Here is a 26,757-nt window from a genome sequence, read left to right on the forward strand (position 1 = left end):
AGCTTTCACCAGCGTGCCCAGGGAGAGGGCTTTTGTTTCAGAGGATTTCACGGCTTTATGAACGCAATTTGAAGCCAATGAAACCATGAGCATCACAAATGAGGTCACCTAAAACCATCCTGCATGGGACTGAACAGTTTTCTCCATTTTTCACACACATGCGCACAAACACGTTCATAATTATTGTATGAACAAGTTAATTTGTACCCAATGCAATTGCTACCCGAGCAAATGAATTAAAGCAGGACAACAGGTGTCCCTCCAGAACACAAAACACACAATTCCCGACATTTCACAGCAAAAGGGAAATGAAGAGGACATAAAAATGCAAACAGTCTTTAAATGCTATAGATTATTTTTTCAGTAGTGATCCTGTGGGGAAGAAAGGATAAATGAACATGTTGAAAATAAACCCAAATTCAAGTGAGAGACATTTTAATCGCATTTCCCTTAACATGTTTTAACGCATATGCAGTTCTTATCGTGATTTTCAAAGGATCCGGAATCAGGTGGAAAAGATCGGATACATGCTGGTGCTAGTCGGAAGAACCGGAGGCGCCTGTGCTCGGCAGCTTCGCCTCCGTCTGTGGCTACATCGTAGCTTATCATCACCAAGGAGTTAGTGTGTCTGTGCATGGGTGAGTGACTGTATTGTAAAGTGCCTTGGGGGGGGGGGGGGGGGGGGTTTCTAGGACTCTACAGGCTATTTACCATTTACAATGAGCTGATAAATAAACGGTTAAATTAATTCTGAGATAGTAATTTTCAGAGGTATAATTTTTAAAAAGGTCCTCTGTTTTTAAGTCCAGGCTCAAGACCAACCTATTTAGGTTAGCTTTTATCTATTATTTATTATAGTTTTCTCGTTTTACATGATTATATTTTATTACTTGCTTTGCATCAGTGGTGGTGTCGGGGGGGCTAGGGGGCGCTATAGCTACCCCTGGATTAGTCCTTGCACCGCCAAGTAAATATTTGATTTTTTTTTTTACAATTTAATTTTAATTTAACGTGTGGATGTGATCATATTTAACATACAAATTAAAAATAATCAGTAAATTATCATATAAATAGTAAAAACTAAACTAAAACAGGAAATTGATGCTAACTTTTGACCTCGTTTTCCACCTGCAAACGAGTGAAAGGTAGAGCTAGTGGTAAAATGGACCGGTTTTTGTTGCCCAAATTTCCACGGGTTCAGTCAGAAATGAATGAATCTTTGGAAGTGATCTCAGACCCACAAAAACCTACGGATCTGGATGAAGAGCGTCAACCCTCAACCGCCGCAGCAGTCGAGGGTTTTGCCGCTGGAAATGCTAACACTAACGTTAGCTAACCTTGCAACACTATAGATGGTTTTCTGTGTGGCTGTATGTGTTTATGATTTCATGGAAAAGTCAGTGATTGCTCATATGATGTATATTAATGATTGTTTCAGGTGTTGTTGAGGTTTTGTGCACGCATGTGTATCTGCTAGTGTTGAAGGTGTTTTAGAGAACAATAGGTATGCATGACCACTTCCTTCACAGCACCCTCAATAAAAAGACTGGCTCCTTCATAGCACCTGCAGAAAAAAATTTCTGGAGCCGCCACTGCTTTGCATGTTTAATATGATTATATTTTAGCACAGTTTCATTATTTAAATTTATTATTTTACTGTCCACATGGTTTTACTTATTATTTATTTTCTTACTTTTATCATTTATATTAGCTCTTTTATTTTTATATTTCATTATGCTGCCGGGGCAGATGGCTCCTCTGATGGCGTTTCCTTGCCTTACCTTACTCGGCTTATCTGGACTAAGCCTAACATACATTTTTACTGATCTGACTGTGTGTGTGTGTGTGTGTGTGTGTGTGTGTGTGTGTGTGTGTGTGTGTGTGTGTGTGTGTGTGTGTGTGTGTGTGTTAATGCTTTTAAATTGTTTTGGGAATTTGGGGTCATTTTATTTCTGTAAAGCACTTTGAGTCGCACTTTTCTTGAAAAGCGCTTTATAAATAAAATCTGATTGATTGATTGATTGATTGATTGATGATTGATTGATTGATTGATTGACCCCCATTTTGCATTTAACCACAGCTCTACATCAACAGGGCTCATGCCACAAACCCCCAGTTTGGCTTTTTAGACAATAGCTGTTGTCTATTGTGTTTTTTAGGCAATTGTTGCGGAAACTGCCAAGTATAATGTTCAATATTATATTTGTGACTAAATAGGCCCACTTTGTTTGTTTTTTTTTTCTTAGCAGGATGTTATTTTAGAAAACTTGGGTTCTCATGTGAACAAACTATAAAAACCATCAGGGGCATCTGAACTTTTTTATACGAGGGCTAAAATAGTCAAATTAATAGTCCTTGTGGGCCACAAAAAATGTGCATTTCTGTTCAAAATCAAAGATTGAGGACCACAAATGGCCCCTGAGTAGCACTTTAGACATGCCTGAACTCAGTGTTTCCATGTTTTTAAAAGGAAAGAGATGTCACTCTTGCCGTTGTAATGTCCTTACCTTATTTAGGAACCTGAGGAGTAAGAAATGTTTGTTTTGCTTTTAACCATCATCTGATCTTTACTCTTACGTTTAGCTGCAGACAGGAAGAGGAAGTTAACACAACTCAGCATATTACTCTGCTCTCCCAGGATAACGCTGCCAGCTCCAGGTGTCTCAGCAGGGCAAGGATAATTGCTCTTAACCACTCCCACCCTAGAAAGTATCTGTTCAACCTTTTGCCTTCTGGCAGACGATCCAGATGCCACAAAAGCAGAAGAAAATGGCTCAAACATTTTCCCTTCAGGCCATTAAAAATCCAAACCCCTGAATTAGATAAAGATTGTTTACTAAAATGCAATTTTTTTTCCTCCATAATGTGAAATTGTTGCATTTTAATTAGCTTGTTTAGAATTTTTTGATGGCAAATTTTTAAGATGTTAGTGAACCGAGAAGGCTCTCCAGGTTTGGTTTTATTTTGCACCAACAATGAGATCAAAGGGCGTTAAACTCTGACTCTTGATTACTTACGTCATCATCGATGTCATCCTCCGATGAGAAGTCATCTTTAGGGTCGGAGATTACATTCAGGTCATATGTTTGAGTTCTTCCATTGCAGTCACCGTACTCTGTGGTTATGGAAGGACACATAGGCGATGGGGGCGCCAGCTCCGAAGACCCTGGCTTTAGTCTGTTGTTAACTCCACCCTCCTCGTTTTCATCCAGTCCATCGTCCTCCTCTCCACCTTCCCCAGACAACAGACTCTCCCTCTCTCCACTAGTGTCTCGCCTTTTCAGGCTAGGTGCTCGTCCCAGGCTGTTCCAGCTGGAGCGTCGGCTTCCCCATGAGCTGGCAGAGCTACGGAGAGGAAGAGGGGAACGCCTTCCAGGACTTGAGAGGTTCTGCAGACAAGACATAGTTTCTGAATCAGATTTCACACACCTTCTATTGTGTCTAGGTAAACATCACATTCAAAGCTTAGACTTGGTAAGACAAATCACACCTCCTTAAAAGACAACATCTTCATGAATTGGTCCGAGGGGTGATAGAAGTAAAACATTTAGTAACCTTTTCTATTCTAAGGATTAGTGTAAATGACCAAAAAGAAAAAGAAAAAATGAAACGGGCACCGGTGCACCTGTGCATGCTGACCACGCTCGGGTTTGCATACATGGAATATCCATTTAAGATACTTTGCATTTTATTGAGGCACCTTTTCTGCAAGCCTCAGTATCCCTACTGTATATTTATTCCTACTTAACAGTTGACTTTATTCTTATTAAAAAATGGTAGCTTCCCAGAAGGTGGCGGTTTAGGTAGGAACCAGATGTTTCTTGGTGTGATACCCATGTCAGAGTCAAGGGTATCAGCAGGTGTAGGTCCTTGGAACACAAAGTGTCAAAAAACAAGTCTAAAGTTTTAGTAGGGTTAGGGTTTATAATTCTGAAAATACAATGCTTTGTTGTTTCCAGTCGCCAAAACACAATTCATTCAAAACCAAAAAGATTGTGGACATAAATTCTCTGTCCATCCATTTTCACTCACTTATCCTCATTTGGTTTGCAGTGGTACTAGCTCCAGCAGAGGGGCCAAACCACAGTCTCCCCAGCAGCCGATATGGATGTCCAAACTCTCTAATGTGTCCTGGACAACCTGGGGTCCTCCTGCTGGCAGGACATGCCCAAAGACCTCTCGTGGGAAGCATCCATACGCAAATGCCCAAACCATCTCTAAAGTCTCCTCTTAACCCAGATCTGTCTGTTGATCTCCCACTAGCCATATTTCTCCACTGGTGAACAAGCCCTCCGAGATAAAGTTAAAAGTAAAGTCCCATTAGTTGTCACACACACTGATGTGTGTGCGAAATTTGTTCTCCGCATTTGACCCATCCCCTGGGGGAGCGGTGAGCTGCAGACACAGCCGCGCTCGGGAACCATTTGGTGGTTTAACCCCCCAATCCAACCCTTAATGCTGAGTGCCAAGCAGGGAGGCATTGGGTCCCATTTTTTCAAAGTCTTTCGTATGGCTCGACCAGGAATCGAACCCTGATCTCCCAGTCTCAGGGCGGACACTCTACCACTAGGCCACTGAGCTGGTGAGATGTTTAAACTCCGGTCCTTAACCCTAGTTCGCATTTCACATTCCACCCTTTTCCAATGGATAACCATGGCCTCGAATTTGGAGGTGCTGATCCTGATCCCAGCTGCATTCTCCTTTACTTGGAAAATGCTTTATTTAAATTAATTTTTCTACTTTGATTGAAATGTTTCGGTGTAGGCTGCAAACAGAGATTTAAATTGCGTGCAAGACATAAATGATGTTGACTTGCACTATGAAGGGTTAATATAACTCACCAACGAGCGCTGGTCATAGGCTGAGGGGTCCATGGATGTTGAGCTTCCACGGCGAGACTGCACATAATCGGTTCCTGCCTCGGTGAAGCCCAGCCCAACCTCACCTTCTTGAGATACCCCCTCTCTGTACAACAGTTCCTCCTCTAAGATGGACTCGGGTCCCAAAGAGCTTTTGGGCGTGGGCATGGGCGTTGCTGCTGTGCGCATTATTATAGGAGGTGCCATAGTGCCACGAGGGTCAATGTGACCATTAGCCGTCATCATCAGAGAATACATCTTCAGCTCTGCAGAACGGAGCAAAACACAGTGGCGATGAAGCAAAACAAAAAGACAATGAAGAGTAAATCGAATGTCGAATCATTTCGCCTACCTGTGTCTCTGAACTGTTCTACCTTTTCATCCTCATCAAAATGGTCAGATTTCTTTTCATCATCTGATTCTGACCGATTAGCGTCACCCTAAAACAAACGCAGAAACACATATAAACTCGTTATTGGTCCACTTATTTTTAATAAGAGCCTCTGAAAGTTCAGCGCTTCGGTAATATCTGATGTTGTGTGCTGAATTTCCAACCATCTCTGAACTGCTGTTGATCTTTCACCACAAAAGTTACCCAATGAAACAAAGAAAAAAGGAGGAAAATTGCACAGCAACATCAGAGAGGCCTGCATTTCAAAGTGCACTTTGTTGTAAAACGCACAAACCAAAAGAGAGTGAAGTCTCTGCGTGCCCGTTTGGCTTACAGCTTTCAAGATGAATGATGGAAAACGCTGCCGAGAGCAGCGGTAAATCAAATCTGAGCTCAACCCTTCGGTGTACTCGAAAACCCAACGTGGTCGTTCTCACCTCAGCCTGGAAGCCTTCCACCAAGATGGCTACTAATAAATTGAAGAGCACGTAATTGCCAAACGTCATGAGAGCAACAAAGTAAAGAGACGCCCATGGGGAGGTAGAAGCCATGCCGTTGTACAGCACCACGTTCCAGTCCTCCTGGGTCAGAATCTGGAATTAAAACACACATTTTAAAGCACTTAGGAGGAGAGGAGACATAGTAAAGAAGAAAAAGAAGAAGTCAGAAGGGATGATTACAAAGCAACTAGGGCGGTGATGGAGGAATCATGAGACAAACCAAAAGCCTAAAATCCGTTATATGCTTATAAAGCAGCAAGGACGCACTTAAAGACCATAATGCTTCTGATTGGCTTCTTGCTCTGTAGTAATAGATTATGTTCAACACTGAATATTGTTATTACACAGAGAGATATGGGTTTTAGTTTAAACTTTGCTTTCTAAATTCATTTTGAAAAATTTGGTACATTTTAACTTTTGAAGTTTTATTTGAACCAGCCGACCCAATGTTTAGAAACAAGTGTGTGATTGTATCCATGTTCGAAGGGTAGCAGGATTAATCCCACTTTTACTACAATGGGCGACGGTGGCCGACGAGTTAATTGCCCACCAGTGGGCTGCAGGTTCGAGTCCCGCTCAGTCTGTTGCAGCTGTTGTGTCCTTTGGCTTAACTCACCCTGCCTGGTCTGAACGGTGGCGCCTGCACTCGACAGCCTGGCCTTTGTCAGTGCACCACAGGGCAGCTGTGGCTGCAGCTCATCACCACCAGCAATTGTGTGAATGGTAGTGTTTTAAAGCACCTTGGGGGGCTGTAGAACCCTCGAAGGTTGAAACACATCAACTGCATCCAGGTGATCCCGATTCACTAAATATGACGTTTTTGGCATCGACCAACTAGACCCCATCTGTCTCTGATCGCTGTAAATTATATTTTTAAGTAGTCTATTTGTTATAATTCACTTTATTTTGCATAACTTATTTTCACTCTGATAATAAAGATGTCTTTTTTAAATAATATTTGTCAAAAAAGCCAAATCACATTGATCAAGATTCCACTTCTAATAAAAGAGGGTGAAAACTTTTACAGTGGGGCAAAAAAGTATTTAGTCAGCCACCGATTGTGCAAGTTCTCCCACTTAAAATGATGACAGAGGTCAGTAATTTACATCATAGGTACACTTCAACTGTGAGAGACAGAATGTGAAAAAAAATCCACGAATTCACATGGCAGGATTTTTAAAGAATTTATTTGTAAATCAGGGTGGAAAATAAGTATTTGGTCACTTCAAACAAGGAAAATCTCTGGCTCTCACAGATCTGTAACGTCTTCTTTAAGAAGCTTTTCTGTCCGCCACTCGTTACCTGTATTAATGGCACTTGTTTGAACTCATTATCTGAATAAAAGACACCCGTCCACAGCCTCAAACAGTCAGACTCCAAACTCCACTATGGCCAAGACCAAAGAGCTTTCGAAGGACACCAGGAAAAGAATTGTAGACCTGCACCAGACTGGGAAGAGTGAATCTACAATAGGCAAGCAGCTTGGTGTGAAAAAATCAACTGTGGGAGCAATTATCAGAAAATGGAAGACATACAAGACCACTGATAATCTCCCTCCATCTGGGGTCCACGCAAGATCTCATCTCGTGGGGTCAAAATGATCATGAGAACGGTGAGCAAGAATCCCAGAACCACACGGGGGGACCTGGTGAATGACCTGCAGAGAGCTTGGACCACAGTAACAAAGGTCACCATCAGTAACACACTACAACGGCAGGGAATCAAATCCTGCAGTGCCAGACGTGTTCCGCTGCTGAAGCCAGTGCATGTCCAGGCCCGTCTGAAGTTTGCCAGAGAGCACATGGATGATACAGCAGAGGATTGGGAGAATGTCATGTGGTCAGATGAAACCAAAGTAGAACTTTTTGGTATAAACTCAACTTGTCGTGTTTGGAGGAAGAAGAATACTGAGTTGCATCCCAAGAACACCATGCCTACTGTGAAGCATGGGGGTGGGAACATCATGCTTTGGGGCTGTTTTTCTGATAAGGGGACAGGACGACTGATCCGTGTTAAGGACAGAAAGAATGGGGCCATGTATCGTGAGATTCTGAGCTAAAACCTCCTTCCATCAGTGAGAGCTTTGAAGATGAAACATGGCTGGGTCTTCCAACACGACAATGATCCCAAACACACCGCCCGGGCAACAAAGGAGTGGCTCCGTAAGAAGCATTTGAAAGTCCTGGAGTGGTCTAGCCAGTCTCCAGACCTCAACCCCACAGAAAATCTGTGGAGGGAGTTGAAAGTCCGTGTTGCTCGGCGACAGCCCCAAAACATCACTGCTCTCGAGAAGATCTGCATGGAGGAATGGGCCAAAATACCAGCTACTGTGTGTGCAAACCTGGTAAAGACCTATAGTAATCGTTTGACCTCTGTTATTGCCAACAAAGTTATGTTACAAAGTATTGAGTTGAATTTTTGTTAATGACCAAATACTTATTTTCCCCCCTGATTTACAAATTCTTTAAAAATCCTGCCATGTGAATTCATGGATTTTTTTTTCACATTCTGTCTCTCACAGTTGAAGTGTACCTATGATGTAAATTACTGACCTCTGTCAAAATTTTAAGTGGGAGAACCTGCACAATCGGTGGCTGACTAAATACTTTTTGCCCCACTGTATACCCGTTGTAACTCGGTGAAAAAGAAACTGCACACCAAACAAAAAGCTCAAGTCTCAGGAGACTAAGACACCTATTGAACTGTAAGTGTGAATGTTTGTATTTGTGTAGATAAATGTCAGTGATTCAAGATCCTTCCTGAAGGCTGCCTACTCATTAAACATGGTGGGCCAAATGAGTTGCCTCTGTGCTCCTCTTGTGTGAACCAGAGTGTGCATGGATCTCAGTGGATTCAGGCCAGGAAAAGTACAGCAAAGGTCTACAGTGAAGGCAACTACTTCACATGACAGTCAGCTCTGGATAAAATGCTTCTTCAGCACCAAAGAGAGCTCCTGCTGATGCATCCAGCAAAGAAAGCAGAAAACATAAGGATCTATTTGGAGCAATTGACCGATGACTCCATCGGGAAGGAGAGCAAAAACTAGAAGTCATAGTTAAGGAAGGATGCTGGATGCAATTAGGACACACACACACACACACACACACACACACACACACACACACACACACACACACACACACACACGCAATTTTCAATGGAAGTCCTGCAGGTGTACAGTGCAAAGAATTAGTTAATTCCATCAGTGTTCCCGTTATTTATTTTATTTTTCTTATAAATATCTGCCCTCCCAAAAAACAGCGTCCACATTGTTAAGCACATTCATAGGTATGCCAGACCTGTAGGTGGCAGTAGTTACGCTGAATCCCATCCATTTCGTCTTCCTTCAACAAAACTTCAACAAAACATGAAACATGGCGCCTAGCTCATTTATGTGGACTAATAAGGAAGTAGAATTGCTCTTAAATGCAGTTTTATAACAACTTTAAGTACTACGTAAATGTAGTTTGATAACACGAGCACAGCTCCGAGGGCATCTGTGTTGTAGTGAAAGCACTGGTCAAACATGGGCCGTCAGCATTTTTGTACTTCTGTCCACACAGAAACGCTCAAAACAGAAAAAAGCAAATCTTCACTTTGGCCGGATTTAAAAAAAAACATTTGTTTTCGTTGCGTAAATATGCGTTTTCATGTGGATGACGAGTCGAATCGTAGAAAAATATCTTCGTTTTGGGAGATACCCGGTTACGTGTGGACAGGGCCTGAGAGAATATCTCGTTATAACTCAGAACTTTTGAAGTGTGTTTTTTTTCAACTGTTTATAAACAACCTCAGTTTGTAAATTAGGGATTAAATCTGATTGAGTAGAAACGCTATCAGCTAGTCTGAGTGGGGATGTGACACAAGTGGATTAGTCCCACTGTAAAACAACTCTAATGATGGATTTAACTGCAACTACTCTATTTTAAAGAGAAAGTCAACCCCTACCAGAGTATTACTCCACTCCTACTTCCTGTTTGAAAAAATACAACAAATGCTGTTGCCTAGCAGACCGAGAGGGCGGAGACGCAAACAAACACACACACACACACACACACACACACACACACACACACACACACACACACACACACACACACACACACACACACACACACACACACACACAGGCTCACAACTACATTGTGACATCATATGGTACCAGCTGACATTCTACATGAACATGAACAGATGTACAGGGACCAATTCTTACTTAGAAAATTCAAACCCACCTGAAAAACAGTGACGATAGCCCAAAGTAGGGAATCAAAGTTTTTCCGATCAGGAATGGTGTCTCCATTCTCCAATCGTAGCCCAAATTTACATCCAAAAAGATGCATTCCCAGTATACTGCAGAGGAAGATGTTTTAAATGTGATGAATGAGTAACGATGATACGTGTAATTTCCTAGTTAGATGTTTTCTAAATCAGCACCTAAAAGTGAAGATGAAGAGCATCAGCAGCATGCAGAACGTCGCCACATTGTCCATGGTCTTCATCAACACAACCAGCTGTCTCCTCAGGGCAGGTAGGAAGCGCACCAGCTTCAGGACCCGCAACAATCGAAACGTCCGGAGAACTGACAACCCGCCATCCGCTTGACCAATTATCTCCCACACACTGACAAAAAAACAAAAAATGTACGTGTCTATAGTTTTTTTTATGCCAATGACATAAAAAAATAAGAAACTCACCTTATGATGACGATGATGCTATCAAAGATGTTGTACGGGTTTCGGATGTATCCAAAAAAGCCAAAAGCCAGCAGCATGAAGCCCATCTCCAGCACAAACATGCTGGTGAAAACTATGTTGCTGATCTCCAACACATCAGTCAGTTCTTCAGGCTGGAAGGGGAAAATGGGATTTGGGAGTGAAGAAAGGACAATAAAGGAACACAGAGGAAGAAAAATAAATAAAAACGTTAAACCCTCCAGCCTTTTATCACAGTTTTTTTTTTTTTGTCTTTGTGCCCTGAGCTAAGACATTATCAATCAAGTTCTCTAGTCAGGCTCAATCAATCAAACGGAACCAAAAGCACCAATATCCCACTGCTGATCTACTTCACTTATCTCACAGTACGTACAACGATCCCATAAAGATTCAAGTGGACCCCCACCAGCCCCCATAAAGCATGTGGTCAATTCTTTTATGAGAAATGTAGCAATTCAGTAAACTGCCCTGCACTTCATGTGAAAACTGCAGCTTAAATGGAAAGTAGTGGCAGTAGTTCACTCTCTTTGGGCAAAACCATGAACGTAAGAAATATAGCAATATTTCTGTTGTCCTTGTTGTTCTACTTTGCGTGTATACAATCTAACACACCTGTTTCTGTGCCCCTTTAACAGGGTTTTCACTTTCCACAAAATAAATAAATAAATAAACTAGAGCTGAAACGATTCCTCGAGTACCTCGAATAGTTCGAGTACAAAAAATCATCGAGTCAAATTCTCTGCCTCGAGGATTCGTTTAATTCATATTTAATTAATTCGTGGCTTTGCAATCGCCCGGGGTCATGTTTCACCCGGACCGAAATAAGTGACGCACATGCCCACTGGACTGAATGCACACGCGAGTAGCGAATATAACTTAACTTTCTCTTAACAACGTGGACCCCGGTGGAGTGCGAAAAAGACAGAAAAAGTCAAAGTTGTGGGACCATCTTTCACGTCGTAAGACGGAAAACGTAGTCCAGTATAAATACTGTAAAATGGATTTAGCCTACCACACCACCACATCGTCCGTGCTGCAGCACCTGTAAATGTCACTTCTGCAAGCGGACTCAGAGCCTCTACAAGATAATGCTATATATTCTGCGGACACTGCAACTTTTTCGTTTGTAGCACTCAGTTTCAGCTCACACCGTACATCTGGTAGCAACACGTCGGACTTAAAATGTGCTAAAAATAGCAGTTTTTACACAATATGTCGGACTTTCTATTGTGTTATTGATGTCTGTTGTCCCTCTGGGTTTCTGCAGGAGGACACGGGTATTTATGAGTGGCGGAGGAAAACGAAAGAAAGTAAATAAATGTTTTGTGATCAGTATAATTTGACAAAACCACAGCAAACATGCTTTTGGCAATCCTTGTTAGTGTGAGAAAAAAAAGTGTAGAAATTAAAACGGACGTGTGTTAATAGGGAAACAGCCGGCGAGCTGTTTGCGCCGTGAGCGGTTCTGGTTCTGTTTGGGCCGCAGCCGCTCGCAGCGTTATCCTCCTAGTTTTTGTCTGGCTTGCAGGCTAGCAGATTCTCGCACGAGGGGAAAATCGGCTCAGGTTGTTTACTTATTTTTTGCACAGGCATTTGTTTACTGTGAAGTAAAGTTGAAGTGCTGAAGTTATGCAAACTAATTTTGAATAAAACTTGAAGAATAACTGGCAATTGCTTGCTCATTTTAAGAGGTCTTTCATAATTATAACATGCTATTTGATATCAAATCACTTTTATTGTCACGTCACATGTGCAGGTACACTGGTACAGTACATGCGAGTGAAATTCTTGTGTGCGAGCTTCACAGCAACAGAGTTGTGCAAAAATACAGTAATGTAAAAACAAGTAAAATGTAAAAATGGCTAATCTAAGTATACAAATGAATAAAGTAAACAATAAGATAAGAGATATAAAATGTACAGAGGTTGGTATGTGCAAAACAGTGGCATTAATGTACAGTATGGAGCGTGTAATGTTGGAACTTGGTGGAGCTCGCGACGAGGCAGCCATACTCGACGCCATCTTGGCTCATCAATATATGATATAATGGTTTACAAACACAAAAGGGTAATTTATTAGAGTACTCGATTAATCGAAAAACATATTCGATAGAGTACTCGATTACAAAAATATTCGATAGCTGCAGCCCTAAAATAAACAAAAACAACTGCTGAATTTAATTCTTCACTTTATCTCTAATCTAAGCCCAGGCACAAAACCAGAAGTACCCATGGCACTGTTTCTAATGTCTTCATTCATATCGAAACCAAACCAAACCACAGAAAGGACCATAGCAGGCCTGTGTAGCTCTGCAATGCAACAATGTGAATGGTAAATGCAAAAACAAAATGAGAAAGACTGGTTGTACGTGAAGTTAGAGACAAGGCTACAACTTTGTTGTTTTTCAAAAGGTTATGTTTTCAGCAACCTTTGTGTTCTTTGATTGTCAAAAGAAAATGTATGATTGGTTGTTTTATTTGACTTACGTTGTGCGGCTGGATTATCTTAAAGGTGATTTATGTAAGATTGACATCTTGTGGTAAAATGTGGGTACTGCAGCCCATTTTCTAAGCAAATGGGTGACAAATTAGTCACTTTCTCATTTCTCGTTTCATGGCAGTTGCCAGTTACGGATCAGCACCAGAAGATTCTAGATGACGAGTGAAGACGAGTCATACTAAGTTGATAAGTAGATCAGTAGGTAATCGAAAAAGTAGCTTGAGACTTTTTTCGGGCCGACTATCTTTTTTTAATTCACCGTTATCCTCTACCCTTCTTCACCTGATATTAGAGTAAAACAAAAAGATGTTCCGTAGGAGTACAAGAAATTACTTCTGGATCTTTACAAAACGTTGCTGCATTTTGCCAGCAGGTGTCGAATTACAAATCCCGGTGCTGAAGCGTTAAGCCAGATTTCTACTTCTCTGTCTGCATCAGTGTGGAGACATGCAACGCCATTATGTGTGGGTGCAAGGGCTCTCCGGTGGTCTCACAGAGGGTGACGGAGGCATGCCCAATATTTTAAACGTCCGTCAAAAATGACGGAGGCCGCAAGCTTGTGATTGGCCAGGACGCCACTTCCTATAAATCTGTCACCAGGACAGCTGTTCCCCCATTAATAAGTGAAAAGATATTTAGCGGCGTATCCAGTGCAGATTGAAGAACACATAGTGGAAAAAGTCAGAAAATATGAACGTTTATTCACCCGTGACTGAAGGAGTACAAAATACGGAGCAAACGTGGACGGAAAGGATGGGAAACGCGGGTTTAGAGGGGGCAATCGCATGAAGAGGTGGAGGAGAACGAAGGACAAATTTGTCCGTGTTAACACATTAGTGTAACGTCCAAAAGGGTCAATTTTCACCTATATACTGACCAACATAGTCTTTCATCTATAGCATAAATCCACTTTCTATTTGGCTTTCTAAATTCAGAAGGTTCTGTTCAGTGCGTGCTTACTTACAGAAGACAAAACATCCAGACAAACATTATCTCCCAGGTTCCTGCGCTCTCTGCTTACAAGCCAGACAACATTCTTCACTCTCAATAAGTGAAGACTCCTAGAATCTTCTGATTAAACATTCAAATATCAATCAGACTGATATTTCATATTTATATGGAATCATCACATCTTATTGGTCATAATTAATTTGTATTAATTGCTACATATTATGGCGAGTCAAGTCCAGTCTTCATCAAATCATAACACTTCGTGATAATTCATTCAAAAGTTATTATCCTCTTTACTGAGTTTTCCGCTCTGAACCAGACTGAGCTTCTGTCTCTTTTCCTCTCCCTGTCTGACGGCCAGGGAGGTGCTTTTCTTGAAGAGCGCTGACTCTTCACAACCAAGTCTGTGTCATTCTAATCGTCTGCTTTCAACCTCATTTAGTTTCTAAAGGAAGTGAATGTGTTTTCATTTGAATGTGATTTTGTCACTTTTCTTTTCTGCTTGTGTGTAACTCGCATCAGAGAAAACTCTTGACGTCGCACAGAGCTAAACTCATATCCTAGTCTGATCACCTGCGGTAAGAAATAGTCCGAAGCAAATACTGGGCACAAAATAGCCATTTTTGGTTAATATCCCAGACGAAACACATCTGAAGCCGTGATCATAGTCTGTGGACACGCCACAGAGGTGCACATTAACTATTCCCATCATTGTTAAGCTTATGATGGCTTTCCAAATCCGTATGGAAGAACGGTCACGACGTAAATTCCGTGAAACTCCCGCTATACGACAATTAATTACGAGAGCCTATGAAAAGGAATGCCGTATGTCGGCAACATCCACACCGTGGTCAGATCTGCAATTTGATTGGGTGGGGCCCCTGACCTATTCCAGCAGAGGTAACAAATACCTCTTGACCGTGACCTGTGCATTCACTAAATGGGTTGAATGTTTACCAGCACCTAACGACATGGCACAAACAACTGCTGTCCTTTTGATGAATGACATCATCTCCCAGTTTGGTCTCCCCGCACGTGTTACCTCGGAATAGTAAATACACTATCAGAGACCGGATACACGAGTATTATGGTGGCATGATACCACAGAACAGCGTTACGCCCTCTGTTGTCCTGGCCAGTGGTGGTTTTACCATTAGGCATAGATCGGCGGCCAGCTGGGACCCCCCTAGCCCTGACCGCCGGCACCCCTCTGTTATTGCCACAATGGACTATTCCTTTAAGACGATGATGCACAAACAGGAAGCGATTGGTAGTCATTCCACTCCAATCCAGTTGGTGGTAGTAATGCATCATATTGTTGTTTGTCAAGTGCCATAAGACCACAAATAAGAAGAAGAAGAGAGGAGGGAGCATTCGTAAAAACCCGAAGTGATAGTCAAAACTTTAAGCATGAAATGGAGTCATCCTATAAGAGAAAGAAGCAGCTTGCTTCAAAAAAGCTTTTATCGTCACTTCCAAAAGTAATGTCGTTTTTCTATTTAAACATCAAAAGGAAGCAGAAAGGAAAGACAATGGAAAATGTTTCAAGGGAGGAAAACATAGACCAAAATGGAAAATAGAAAAAAAAATTAAGAAAGGCAAAAGCACAGAAGCACTGACAGGAAGAAGAAAGCAGAGCAAATATTGAAAACACTCAAAGGGAGAGAAAGACGGGAAACAAGAGGAGGACAAATTAAAAGGGAAAATAATTCATGTCAGAAGAGGGGAGAGTTTTGCAAATCCAGTTAAAGGTAAGATTGCCGAAAATTTAGTGTAAGGGGCCCCATGTCTGTGTTCGCCTTGGGCCCCCAAATGGCTAAATCCGCCACTGGTCCTGGCGGGGAACTGTTTTGCAGCACTCCACTGCCTGAACAGAAGTTTGCACTTTCCAACACTCCGTGTGCATCTCTCCGATGCGGAGCTCACAAAGAAGTATGTCCATCGTTAGCAGGCGCAGCTCACAGACTGTAAACAAGACCTGCGTCCCTCTTTGGCATTTTTAAAGGAGAGTAACTGTCAACACTGCAGCCTGTTGAGTAGAAAATCTGTTTCAGTGTAGCCTTCCTTCCAACATGATAGAGACATTAGATGGTTTTGTGATTATTTACTGTGGAATTCTCACATGTTACATATACGAACATTTCCTAAACAATGCATGCTTTCTGTAAATGTTTACTCATCTGTGACAAAAATGTGTATCCATGGAAGTAATTTTCTTTTTTTGTCAAGTTTTGACCCCTGCACTTTTTACCATCCAAAAACAATATTATGCTATATTAAATTGACACTGGTTGAGCTCTAGGACCAAGCGGAAAACAGCTGTTTGTGTTGAAGCCTGTTTCCCATTAGAACATACTGTAAAGATACCCCCCCCCCCCCACACACACACACGTGTCCCCCCCCCCCCCCCCCCACACACACACACTTCTAAAGTGAAAGTTACGTCCATGTCCACGGCTCCCCTCTCTAAACAAACATCTACATTCAGCACCAATAATTTAATTTCTGATCAAGCTCCAGCTCTCTCTCAATTTGTCCTGCTGTATCTCCACTATCGTCATTCTAAATTCTCTTTTTGGTCTCTTATTTTATATTCCATTTTTCTATTGAGCAGTATCATTCTTCCATGGTAACAAGCTTTATGTAATCTCTGAGATTTACATGCAATGAATAAGTATGATCCCCAGATGACCGAATCCTTCTTCATCATAAATTCTTAAAGGCTCTGCCTCAAAGCCTTTTAAGCCCAAGATCCAGAGTTTTCATCTACTGTCACGCAGAGACTCATTAAAGTGTGTTGTATTTCTTTTCATGAGGGGATCAACAAGCGGTAGTACCAAAGCCAGTGTTGACCTAAGGCATGTTTCAGGATTAAACCAAAGTTATCTGATTGTTAAATGGTACTTTCACAGACAAGGGTCAGCGCTAAAGGTACCGCGTTGGTGTAGTTAAGCTTTATTCTAAAAAGGTTGTCCAGAAACATCTGAGATCAACTTTTGTTTATCGAAAAGGAAGTCCAGCTGACTTCAGGTCAAATATGTTTTGTTACAACGACCTAGATGACAGATAATTGATGTAAAATCCACTTCGGGGAAAATTTTCAGGATTGGAGTGACCATGACTAAGGAGGGTAGAGTGGTCACCTGCTGATCAGAGCATGTCAAAGTGTCCTTGGATAAAATAATGAACTTCAAGTAGCCCCCACAATCTGCACATCAAGGTGGTGAAAGGGTGAATGTGACGACGAATGCCATTTACTTTAAGTGGTTGAAAAGGCTTGAAGAGTGCTCTATGAATGCTGAATTGATGTGTGCAAAGGACATTGTCCTGACCATGGAAATACATATGAAGCTCAGATATTTATGTACACTCCTGTTTAAAGTGAGGGTGTGTATTTTCCCTGGCAATAGAGGGCAGTACATGCCTTAATCATTGCAAGCAAGCAGTAGTTTTGTGTTTGAGTAAGACCTCACCAATGGATGACCATTAGGGTCAAAAATCCCTGGGAGCGAAATTTTTGAATGAGTACACCGTCAGATCGTTCAACCTCCACCAAAACAACAAGCACATCAGACTCCCTTTTCATCACTGGTTACGAGTGAAGAGGTAAATGTGTAAAACAACAACATTTATCAATGGCGAAAGTTTTATAACCATGTGTTTAACATCTGTAAATGTGTTTTGTCCTCACGAGCTCCCGTAGAAGGAAACACGGCATCGCCCTGAGACTTGGGCCCACGCCAATTTATTTAAGACCCCATTTTTATGGTTATTTGTTTTTTCAACAACTGGGCATCATTTATTTCATTTTAACAACATTTCCATGGACATTTCCAGAGATTAGCGGTAAAACTTATAATTAGTCTCTTTAATGACTTAATAAGGTTCTGAAATATTGAAAATTAAGGCAAAAATGAAAGCACCATGTTATTATGACAAAAGGCCTACACTCAGGATAAAAAAAATCCTAAACAAAGCGATACTCATAAGTGTTTACTGAATGGGTCTTTTTTTTCTTTTTTGACAAACCAAAACATAAAATCATTTTAAGCTCTTTAATAAAGTTTTAAAGACTCTTTCAGCCAGTTTCCTCCAAGCTCTCATAAAAACGCTAAGCTAACATATATATTACCTTGTAACAATAGACTGGCTGGCATTTTCTTTGCCTCTGAGGCTGACTGTCTACAGCACAGAAATGAGACAGCACAGTAGAAATGGCCTTTTTTATAATAGCTGACAGCAATATATATTCATCTTTGTGCTCCACTTTAGAGTCTATTGAGAAGAGACAGGATGGTTGACACAGCAAGTCAAATCAATACAAATCAGCTAAAGGGCAGAGGCCTGAGAACTGAAGGTAATGACACTTTGATGCTTCAGTTGTTTGCTGAGTTTAGTGTGATGCAGCACTACCTCAGAAAAACTAAATAATACCCAATGAACTGGTACTTGGCATTGAATTATATGGAAGAAGAAAGAATGTAAGTATTTGAAAAGCTGATTTTTTTAAATACGTTTTTAAATACATGTGTGCACGTGCATGTGCTTCTGACATATCAGCGCTTTGTGATTTATATCTGTGAAAGGCGCTCTATAAATAAACTTTTACTTACTTACTTACTTACTTACATATAGCTTGCCCCTTTTCATTTAAAGGTAGAATATGGAACATTTTGATAAAAAGCTATATTTAAATAATAACAATACTTCCATGGGTGTTTAGAGGCATGCAGAATGAATGTACAGTTGTCCATTAAAAATTAGATTTAAAAAATAAAGAATCAAATTTATTTTTGTCAGGAACAACACTGGGTTTATGTTTACATCTACCAGTCACTAGAAGGCACCGTTGCGTTAACAATTCTGCTCGGCAAGGCTGGGAATGTGTAAAATGACGAACTTAACAAGACCAGGGACTGGTTCTGAGCCCAGAAGATTTTCTAACAGTACAAAAACTCATCAGTAGATATTAGTCCTTATCCTGTAAGATTTGTCACTGAACATGGTGCTGGCTGGTCACTTAACGTGACAGCAGTCAACCAACACTCCGACGGCTAGAAAATGTTTTCTGTTGTTGCAGCTAACACCTCTAAACACTAGATGTCGCCAGTGTCCGAGTTCCATCTTAAACATTTAATGTTGGGCACATATTACATCTTTTTTGTTCTTTGCATAAAATCCCTCTCACATAAAATAATTCAGCAGTTTTACTCATTTTCAGTACCTTCCAGAATGAGCCGTTTTAGGGCTCTGTCGCTTTAAGAAAACAAGCTGGAGCTGGCCACGCCCACCCACCCCCTGTTCAGACTGCTATAGGACAAATGTGCAATGTGTACAGTGCAGCCCAATAATAGGTATGTTGACTTATCATTCTATCAAGTAATCAGATGAATGGTTGATGAATCGTTTGGTCAAATAATCAGACAACTGGTTAAATAATCCAATGTCAACAAATCAAAGGGTTGTTTAAATATGGGTGGCTTTTCCTATCAAACTGAGATAGAGTGGTGGGTGCACTCCTCATAGTGTGAGGGTGAGGCGTGGCTTGCACGTGCTAGCACTCACAATCTTTACCCTACACAAAAGTACTACAAGTTGGTCAGTAACAATGTGAGGTTATCTGTATGTCACACTGGACTTCCATCAGACTCAGAGCCAGAATCGGCTGAGGCCAGAAAGCTCTGGAGCAACCAGTGGGTCCACTACCTAGCTGACGTCACATTTTCAGCACAGCTTGGTACGCTTTGGAGCAACGAAACGGCCACTGAAAGGGGTAAATACCGACCTGTGCTGTTGGAAAAGGCTGTCCAACCAGACCAAACCCATTCAAGTCACGCTGAGTCATGCTGCTGGAAACGGGGCAATGGAAATCAGAGCAAGTGCTCTTTCCTATACGCAGTCGGTCATAATTTAATTTAGCAGCCATTTCTAGTTTCCAGATGTTGTCACAAAGCATCCAGAGCTACTGCAGGTTCTCATTAAAGCTGCACAATGTAACAAAGATTTATCATCATTGCAATATCAGTATCACAGAATCATAGTCTGCCATATTTGCATTCATGCTCTGCACAACAATAGTGTATTTAATGAGTTGGATGGACTTTCACTGCTCTTGATTCCTGCCTAATGTAAATAGTTACCAAAACCCTAGAACAGAAAGAGAGAAAGATGATGACGAATTTATCACAACCAATATCTTCTTCGCCTTATTCAATAATACTGCAGTTGCACATTTCAGATGTTTTAGATACTCTGATCACATTTAATAGAAGATGTTTATGTTGTACAACGTGTAAACGTAGGCTATGAGTTCTTCTAAAGGTTTTTGAGCTGGCGACGTTTAGAAAATACACAATTGAAAGGTCCAACCCCCTTTCTTCTAACTCTCCTCTTAAGCCATGTCTCCAGAATACAGGCGAATGCTGAATGCTGCCAAAAAAACTATGAACATGTAAGGTTATTTTACCTTTTTGATATAACTCCCAATATAATGCCCCCAGGCTACATAACAGTGTAACAGTTTATGCTAGCTAATACAGATGGCCCAGCTCGGGCTTCACTTCTTGTTCAGCTGCTCCAAGCCAACAAAGACCAATAAGAGTATGGCCCAATCCCACACTTTCCCGGTTCCAGGTTCTCAAGTGCGGAAATTGATCATCGATGCGGACTTGGGTGAAGGGTATTACCCACAATCCATTGCTGCGAGAGAAAAGGCTCAAGGGTCTTTTCTGAAAATATGTATGCGAAGCTTCCTGTCCCAACTCGGCAATTATTTGCACACTTGTGTATCATGAACTCGAAGCCTTACTGCACACTTCCTCCACGTGCACTACACCGAAGACCGTAGGGCACAGTGCAAGTATTGGTATTGGGCCCATGAACAGACAAGTGAGAGACTGTCAGAGGGCAGTTTCGTGGATAGATCAGGATCCAATCGTTAAAAACGGGATGTTCTTAATGATTGGATGAGGATTAAAATGATTCCAGTTTATTAGAAGCCTTTCAAGCAATATAGCTAAATAAGCTCCAAAAACATCTCATACTCCACCAGTAAATGAAAACCTGTCAACTGGGCCCAAAAGGAGGCTTTTTTTTTGTTGCAAAATATGAATTTTGAATAAACCTCTAAATATGACCTTGCCTGGACATTCATGCTTTCACACCTACACCACACAAAGCAGAGGAGTGGAACAACCTTGACCATGAAAACAGCAATGATTTGTAAAACAATGCTGAAAAGTGCTAAAAAGTGACTTTGTAGATCAGATTATAAAATATCACTTCATCTATTGCACGCAGCCGACAATGTTTTCAAAGTTTTAGGAGCCAAAATGTTTGACCAGCCTATTTCAAACGTGGAACCAATATAGTCACAACCAAAACAAGCTCTTGTACTCATTACATCAACATTCACACGCCACTGTAACACCCACTGGCTGCAGATGTTTGGCTAGGTGTCATATTGATGAGCACTGAAGGGAGAAGGACTCGTAAATAACACTTCACTTGGTTTATGTGTGTGTGTGTGTGTGTGTGTGTGTGTGTGTGTGTGTGTGTGTGTGTGTGTGTGTGTGTGTGGTATTGCCCTAAAAAGGCAATGCCCTACCCAGTCATTCCTGATGTTTATACCACAGGGTCAGAAACACACACTTGTCTTGGAAAAGGAATGCATATAAGGGGGCGCTCAGATAGACAACAGTAAAATGGAGAAGGTGAATGAACCAAAACCCTAAATGTACCTGATGGTGGCCAGAGAAACTAAAACAAACATGAGCCAAGTAAAATCAACTCACAAAACACACCCATTCCCCCGTCGTACCTGTTCATGGTACTCAATCCCCATGCTGAGGGTATTGACCAGGATGGCGATCATAATCCCTCGGTTGAAATATTTACTTTCAACGATCCTTTTCAGTTTTTCCCTAAAGTGTCTCCAGGCCTGAAAAGCTCCGTTTCTGTACTCCATGATCCCTCGTCGGCGTAAACGGCTCCTACATCCTCTTACATCACCCCCCTGGATAGAAGATCTTGGTTACAATTAGCAATTAAATAAATACAATCACATCTGCCATCACCCACTCTGACCTGAGGGAAATCATATAGTCCATCAGCCTCACTCTTGCCTCCTTCCAGGTCTCCTAGTTCCAGGTCCAAGCTCTCCAGGCTTTGGGCACACTGGGGGCAGTTGAGCAGTTCCAAAAGCAGGGGGGTGGGCACAACGCTCGCCAACTGGAACAGCAGCCTCTGGCGGCCTGATGGGACGTAAAGATGCAGAGGGAATGTTCTTATATCTAAGAATTAACATTCGTTGAGCCAATAAAACATGACTTGTATAAAAGTTGTACCTTCATCAAAAGGCCAACCGCCATAAAGCATTATCTTTGATACTAAAGTTTGTTGTTTTTGAGACTTCTTTCATGTAAATGAACACAAGTTTCTTTGAAGAGATGACCTAGACCTGCTGAAACCTGTCTAGATACTCTATAATGTGTCACAACACTTCCAAAACATTCATGAGAGTTCTCTTTTCCCTCGATTCTAAAACCTCGTTTATACTTTTCCAGCAGCTAGTTTCTGCTCACACACACACAAATGAAGGAAAACTGTTTCCTTTTATACTTCTCTGTTGGTGAGTCAGTGTTGCAAACCAGGTAAGCAGGAGGTGTAGACCTTTTCTGGCAGGTCTACCTTCCATTGCATTGACGTCTATTGGTCGACGACAGTTTATTGACTTCAGCTTGAAACGCAAATAGCTTGAAGGAGGTGTGAAGTTTGACATTCTTGAGTTGACATTGGAATGTGTAATTGTTTTCATTTTGTTTAATAAAGTTTAAATGCCAATCCACTCAAGGAGCAAAAGCTGCCAGACAGCGAGTTTTCATCGAGCTGGAACTGCATGATTTTACATGTTGTGGCATGTTGTTTGGCCGGCCAATCACAGACGTGCAATCTCTGTTGCATTCAACAGGTTGGGTCCTAGCATTGATGGATAATGCCGCTTGGCATCTGCACCAATACGCAGATGCACCAAGAACTCGTTGCATGACCATATAAACTTTAAATTTAGCGCAATGGTTGGTATTTTGGCACAGCAGAACGTGGTGACTTCAAAATTATAATTTTATTACAGTTAATGTTATATAAACTAAGACTTTTTGAACAAACCTAACTGATTTATTTTTATTATTATTATTATTTTTATGAATAAGGACATTATCAAAATTCCCTATTGAGACAATGACCTAGCTAATTGTCTGCTGAATGGACACTCAGTGGTTCTGATGTTCTATGTCTGTAGGCACACACACGCTTTTCTTCTTCAAATAACCTTTCTTTGTGTTGTTTTTAAATGTATTACTGGGTCTTTTTGCAGGATGAACCGACACTATTTCATTAGAGCACAGCTCTGATCTTCTGGTGATTTGATATTGAACTTTATTTTTGGGACCCTTATTTAATCAGGCAAAAGGGGACTAAGTGTTAATTGTACACAGATATAATTATGTAATTGGACCACCATTAGCAAGATTTATGAACTCAATTTCATTCATAATTTCAGACCTTTTTTCTGACAAAAAAACTACTGCAGCATTTTAGTAAAACAAATAAGAAAAGTAAAAGTTGTGAAATATTGTAGAATGATGCCAGGTGATGGACTGTTTATATAAAAAAAATGAATCTAACTACATTTACCTTATTTATTTGGAGGACATGCCATAGAGATAGTTGAATGTGGATGTCATTGTCTACTTTGTCAGTAGTGGGTTAGGGTCAGGAAACGAACCCTAACCCTAACCAGTAACAGTGATCTGCTTCTGGAAAAGCAAATCAGTGCCGTAACAAAAGCTAGCTTTAATCCGTGAAGGAGGATAGCCAAGGTCAAGCATCTGCTCTCAATCCATGACGATGGTGATTCACGCGTTTATTACATCACGCCTTGACTATTGCAACTCCCTGTACCTTCGTCTCCCTCATTCTCACCTCTCCCGTCTTCAAATGGTGCAAAATGCAGCAGCACGCCTATTGACGGGTTCGAGAAAGAAGGATCACATCACCCCAAATTTAGCTTCGCTGCACTGGCTGCCTGTCGATTCTAGGGTCCAGTACAAGGTTCTTTTATTGGCTTTTAAAACTGTACATGGCCTTGCTCCGCAGTATCTGTGTGAACTTTCAGTTGCTCACTCCCCGTCTCGGTCACTGAGGTCAGCTGACCAGTTTCTCCTGGAGGTGCCAAGAGAAAGCTCAGGGGTGATAGAGCTTTCTTAGTAGCAGCTCCAAGGTTGTGGAATACACTCCCGATCCACATTAGGATGGTTTCCTGACGGTCGGGTTTTAAATCACTTTTAAAGACTCATCTGTTCTCAGTTGCGTTTAATTCGGTTTGAGAGTGCATCTGTTTTAGTAGATTTTATGTCAGTTTGATTGTTTGTACTTTTCATGTTTTTACTTTTTGATGAACTTTTATCTTATTTTTAGCATTATAGGAAACTTCTGTTCATTTTGGCTTGTTAGGCACTTTGGTCAGCTTTTATGCTGGATAAATGACTTGACTAACCTTAACTATGAACAGGGATTATTTTTTTCCTGTTTGTATAAACTGAACCTTCAGCTAACTCTAGTTCAGATTGAACAGGCAATACAACAGTATGAATCAGCAGAGGCTGGCCTGGTAACATCTGGTGTAAACATCACAAGAACAAGTAGATAGTTTTAAGTAGTGAAAATAAAAAATGTTCTTTCTGCAACTGTTTTCCTATTATTTGAGCACCTCAAGCACCTACCTTTCATTATTTTAATTTCTGTAAAAAGCAAAACGCAAAAAAAAAAAAAAAAAAGACACTGGTGAGAAAATAAAATGAGTGAATGAGACTCGGCTAAAAAGCTATTTTCTTAATAAGTAGACAAAAGACACAAGCTGTAGCAGCAAGTACTGCATGACCATCATCATTCCAGTGATCTGTTTCCATCTTCTATGCTCTGACTATGGATCTAAAATATGTGCAGAGAAATTACTACAGCTGAAAGCTAAAAGCGGAGAAGCTCCAAACGTTGCTTCAACGGCAGGTAAAGTTCTGCACAACGCTGCCATAAACCGTTATTTATGTCTTTTTTATCACGGCTGTAGTGGCTGCATCAGATTTAACTTTGGTTTTGGTTTGGTTGACAAAATGCTCGTCACAAATTAATTTAGCAAATTCCTTCAGGGAAAACAAAACACATGTTGGGCTGAACCACCTCCTTATATTGGATTAAGTTTGATCAGATTATAGATTTTACTCAAATTAAATTTGACAGAAAAACTGTGTTAAAAAAGATTCAAAGGACACCAGGAGGCAGTCAAAACCTGGATGGATCCAATGTTCCCTCATGTAGAAAGAAAAAATATTCATTCATAAAAAAATCATAAAAGATATATATATATATATATATATATATATATATATATATATATATATATATATATATATATATATATATTATTATTTTTATTTTTATTTTTGTATATTTTTTGGACTGCATTAAGTTTCTGTTGGCATCAACGACCTGACTATCTTCAAATTGCACCTGATTACTCCAATTAGTACAAATGGTTCAAACACCAGAACCAATAAGGCTTCTCTTATTCTCTCTCTGCCAATCCTCAACCAACCACAGTACACTAACAGCTGACTTCAATCAGGAACTTATCTGTGTTCATTTAATTATGCCTGGGTCTCAGTGGGCACCAGTCAGTGTAGTGTATCACACCTTTTAACTGCCTCATTCCTCAACCTGAGAATACCTCTTCCTTTACATCATTTTTCATAGGTTTGATTAATTTTATCCACTCATCCCATTTTATTATGTCACATCCCCTTTTTGCAGCTAATACCATCTAGTTTCATCTCAGTTTTATGCAGAATACTGTTCCATACCTGTTTATATTTACTTTCCCTCCCCTAGCTGCTCCCCACACACTCGGCGCTGGCCCTTTAGCCACCTCTACACTGATGACTGTAACACTTAAGAAATGGATTTCCTGTCAGGGCTTTAAGTGCTGCCCGAGACACAAACAGCCCAGCGGCTACTTCAGGTCAAGCTCAGAGAGCAGACGTGCTAAAAGACAGATGCAAAGCAGAGACTGAGAAGAGTGATGAAACCAACACCATGAAGCCCCAGGGAAAGATTCAATTCTTAACATTTAAGGAAATTAAAAGACTAATTCAATGCACATAGGAAGGAATATGTGAGGCTCAGCATTGGCTTGTTTCCTGTTCAGAGATACAGCAAAGATTTTAAAAGCAACTCTAAAAAACTTTTCTAAAGGTTTTTAATGAGAGGCTGAGCGAGAGTTTCCTGACTTCTTGCTACTTGGGGCAGCAGTAGCTCAGGAGGGCAGAGCGGGTTGCCTCATGATCGGAGGGTCATGGGTTCGATTCCAGCTACTGCCAGAGGTATTTTGCTGTTGTGTCCTTGGGCAAGACACTTCACCCAACTTGCCTGTGTTGGTAGTGGTCAGAGGGGCCGACAGCGCCAAATGGCAGCCTCGCCTCTGTGAGACTGCCCCAGGGTGGCTGTGGCTACATAGTAGCCTATCATCACTAGCAGTGTGTGAATGTGAGAGTGCATGAAAACATCTTTGAGTGTCCTAAAAGGTGCTATATAAGTTTGATTATTATTATTATTATTATTACTACTACTATTACTATTACTAGCTGTCGGTTACCGTCGTCTGGAGAGCCTCTATCCCTATCCTTTTGCTTTTTGTTGATCCTTTCAAATGCCTGAAATGTCACTTCCTTTATTTTCTCTGTCTCCAAGCAATCACAAATCTCAAGGTGGTTTCAAATAAAGGGGCCCCACGC

General features: G+C 41.0%; 1 protein-coding gene across 3 annotated transcripts in view; it reads right to left on the reverse strand.

The window, feature by feature from the left end:
* The window catches only part of cacna1ha (calcium channel, voltage-dependent, T type, alpha 1H subunit a), a 214,306-nt gene that overhangs the window by 66,074 nt on the left and 121,475 nt on the right, over positions 1 to 26,757 (reverse strand). For all 3 annotated transcript variants that reach the window (XM_054750462.2, XM_054750461.2, XM_054750463.2), the window contains exons 11-19: positions 21,998 to 22,164; positions 21,732 to 21,926; positions 10,445 to 10,596; positions 10,185 to 10,370; positions 9,983 to 10,100; positions 5,688 to 5,843; positions 5,212 to 5,299; positions 4,842 to 5,125; positions 3,018 to 3,389 (exon numbers count right to left, since the gene is read on the reverse strand). In XM_054750462.2, coding sequence (XP_054606437.2) covers positions 3,018 to 3,389; positions 4,842 to 5,125; positions 5,212 to 5,299; positions 5,688 to 5,843; positions 9,983 to 10,100; positions 10,185 to 10,370; positions 10,445 to 10,596; positions 21,732 to 21,926; positions 21,998 to 22,164 — 1,718 coding nt within the window. The remainder of the gene's footprint in view (positions 1 to 3,017; positions 3,390 to 4,841; positions 5,126 to 5,211; positions 5,300 to 5,687; positions 5,844 to 9,982; positions 10,101 to 10,184; positions 10,371 to 10,444; positions 10,597 to 21,731; positions 21,927 to 21,997; positions 22,165 to 26,757) is intronic.

This window comes from Nothobranchius furzeri, chromosome 12 (assembly GCF_043380555.1).
Source record: "Nothobranchius furzeri strain GRZ-AD chromosome 12, NfurGRZ-RIMD1, whole genome shotgun sequence".
NCBI lineage: Eukaryota > Metazoa > Chordata > Actinopteri > Cyprinodontiformes > Nothobranchiidae > Nothobranchius > Nothobranchius furzeri.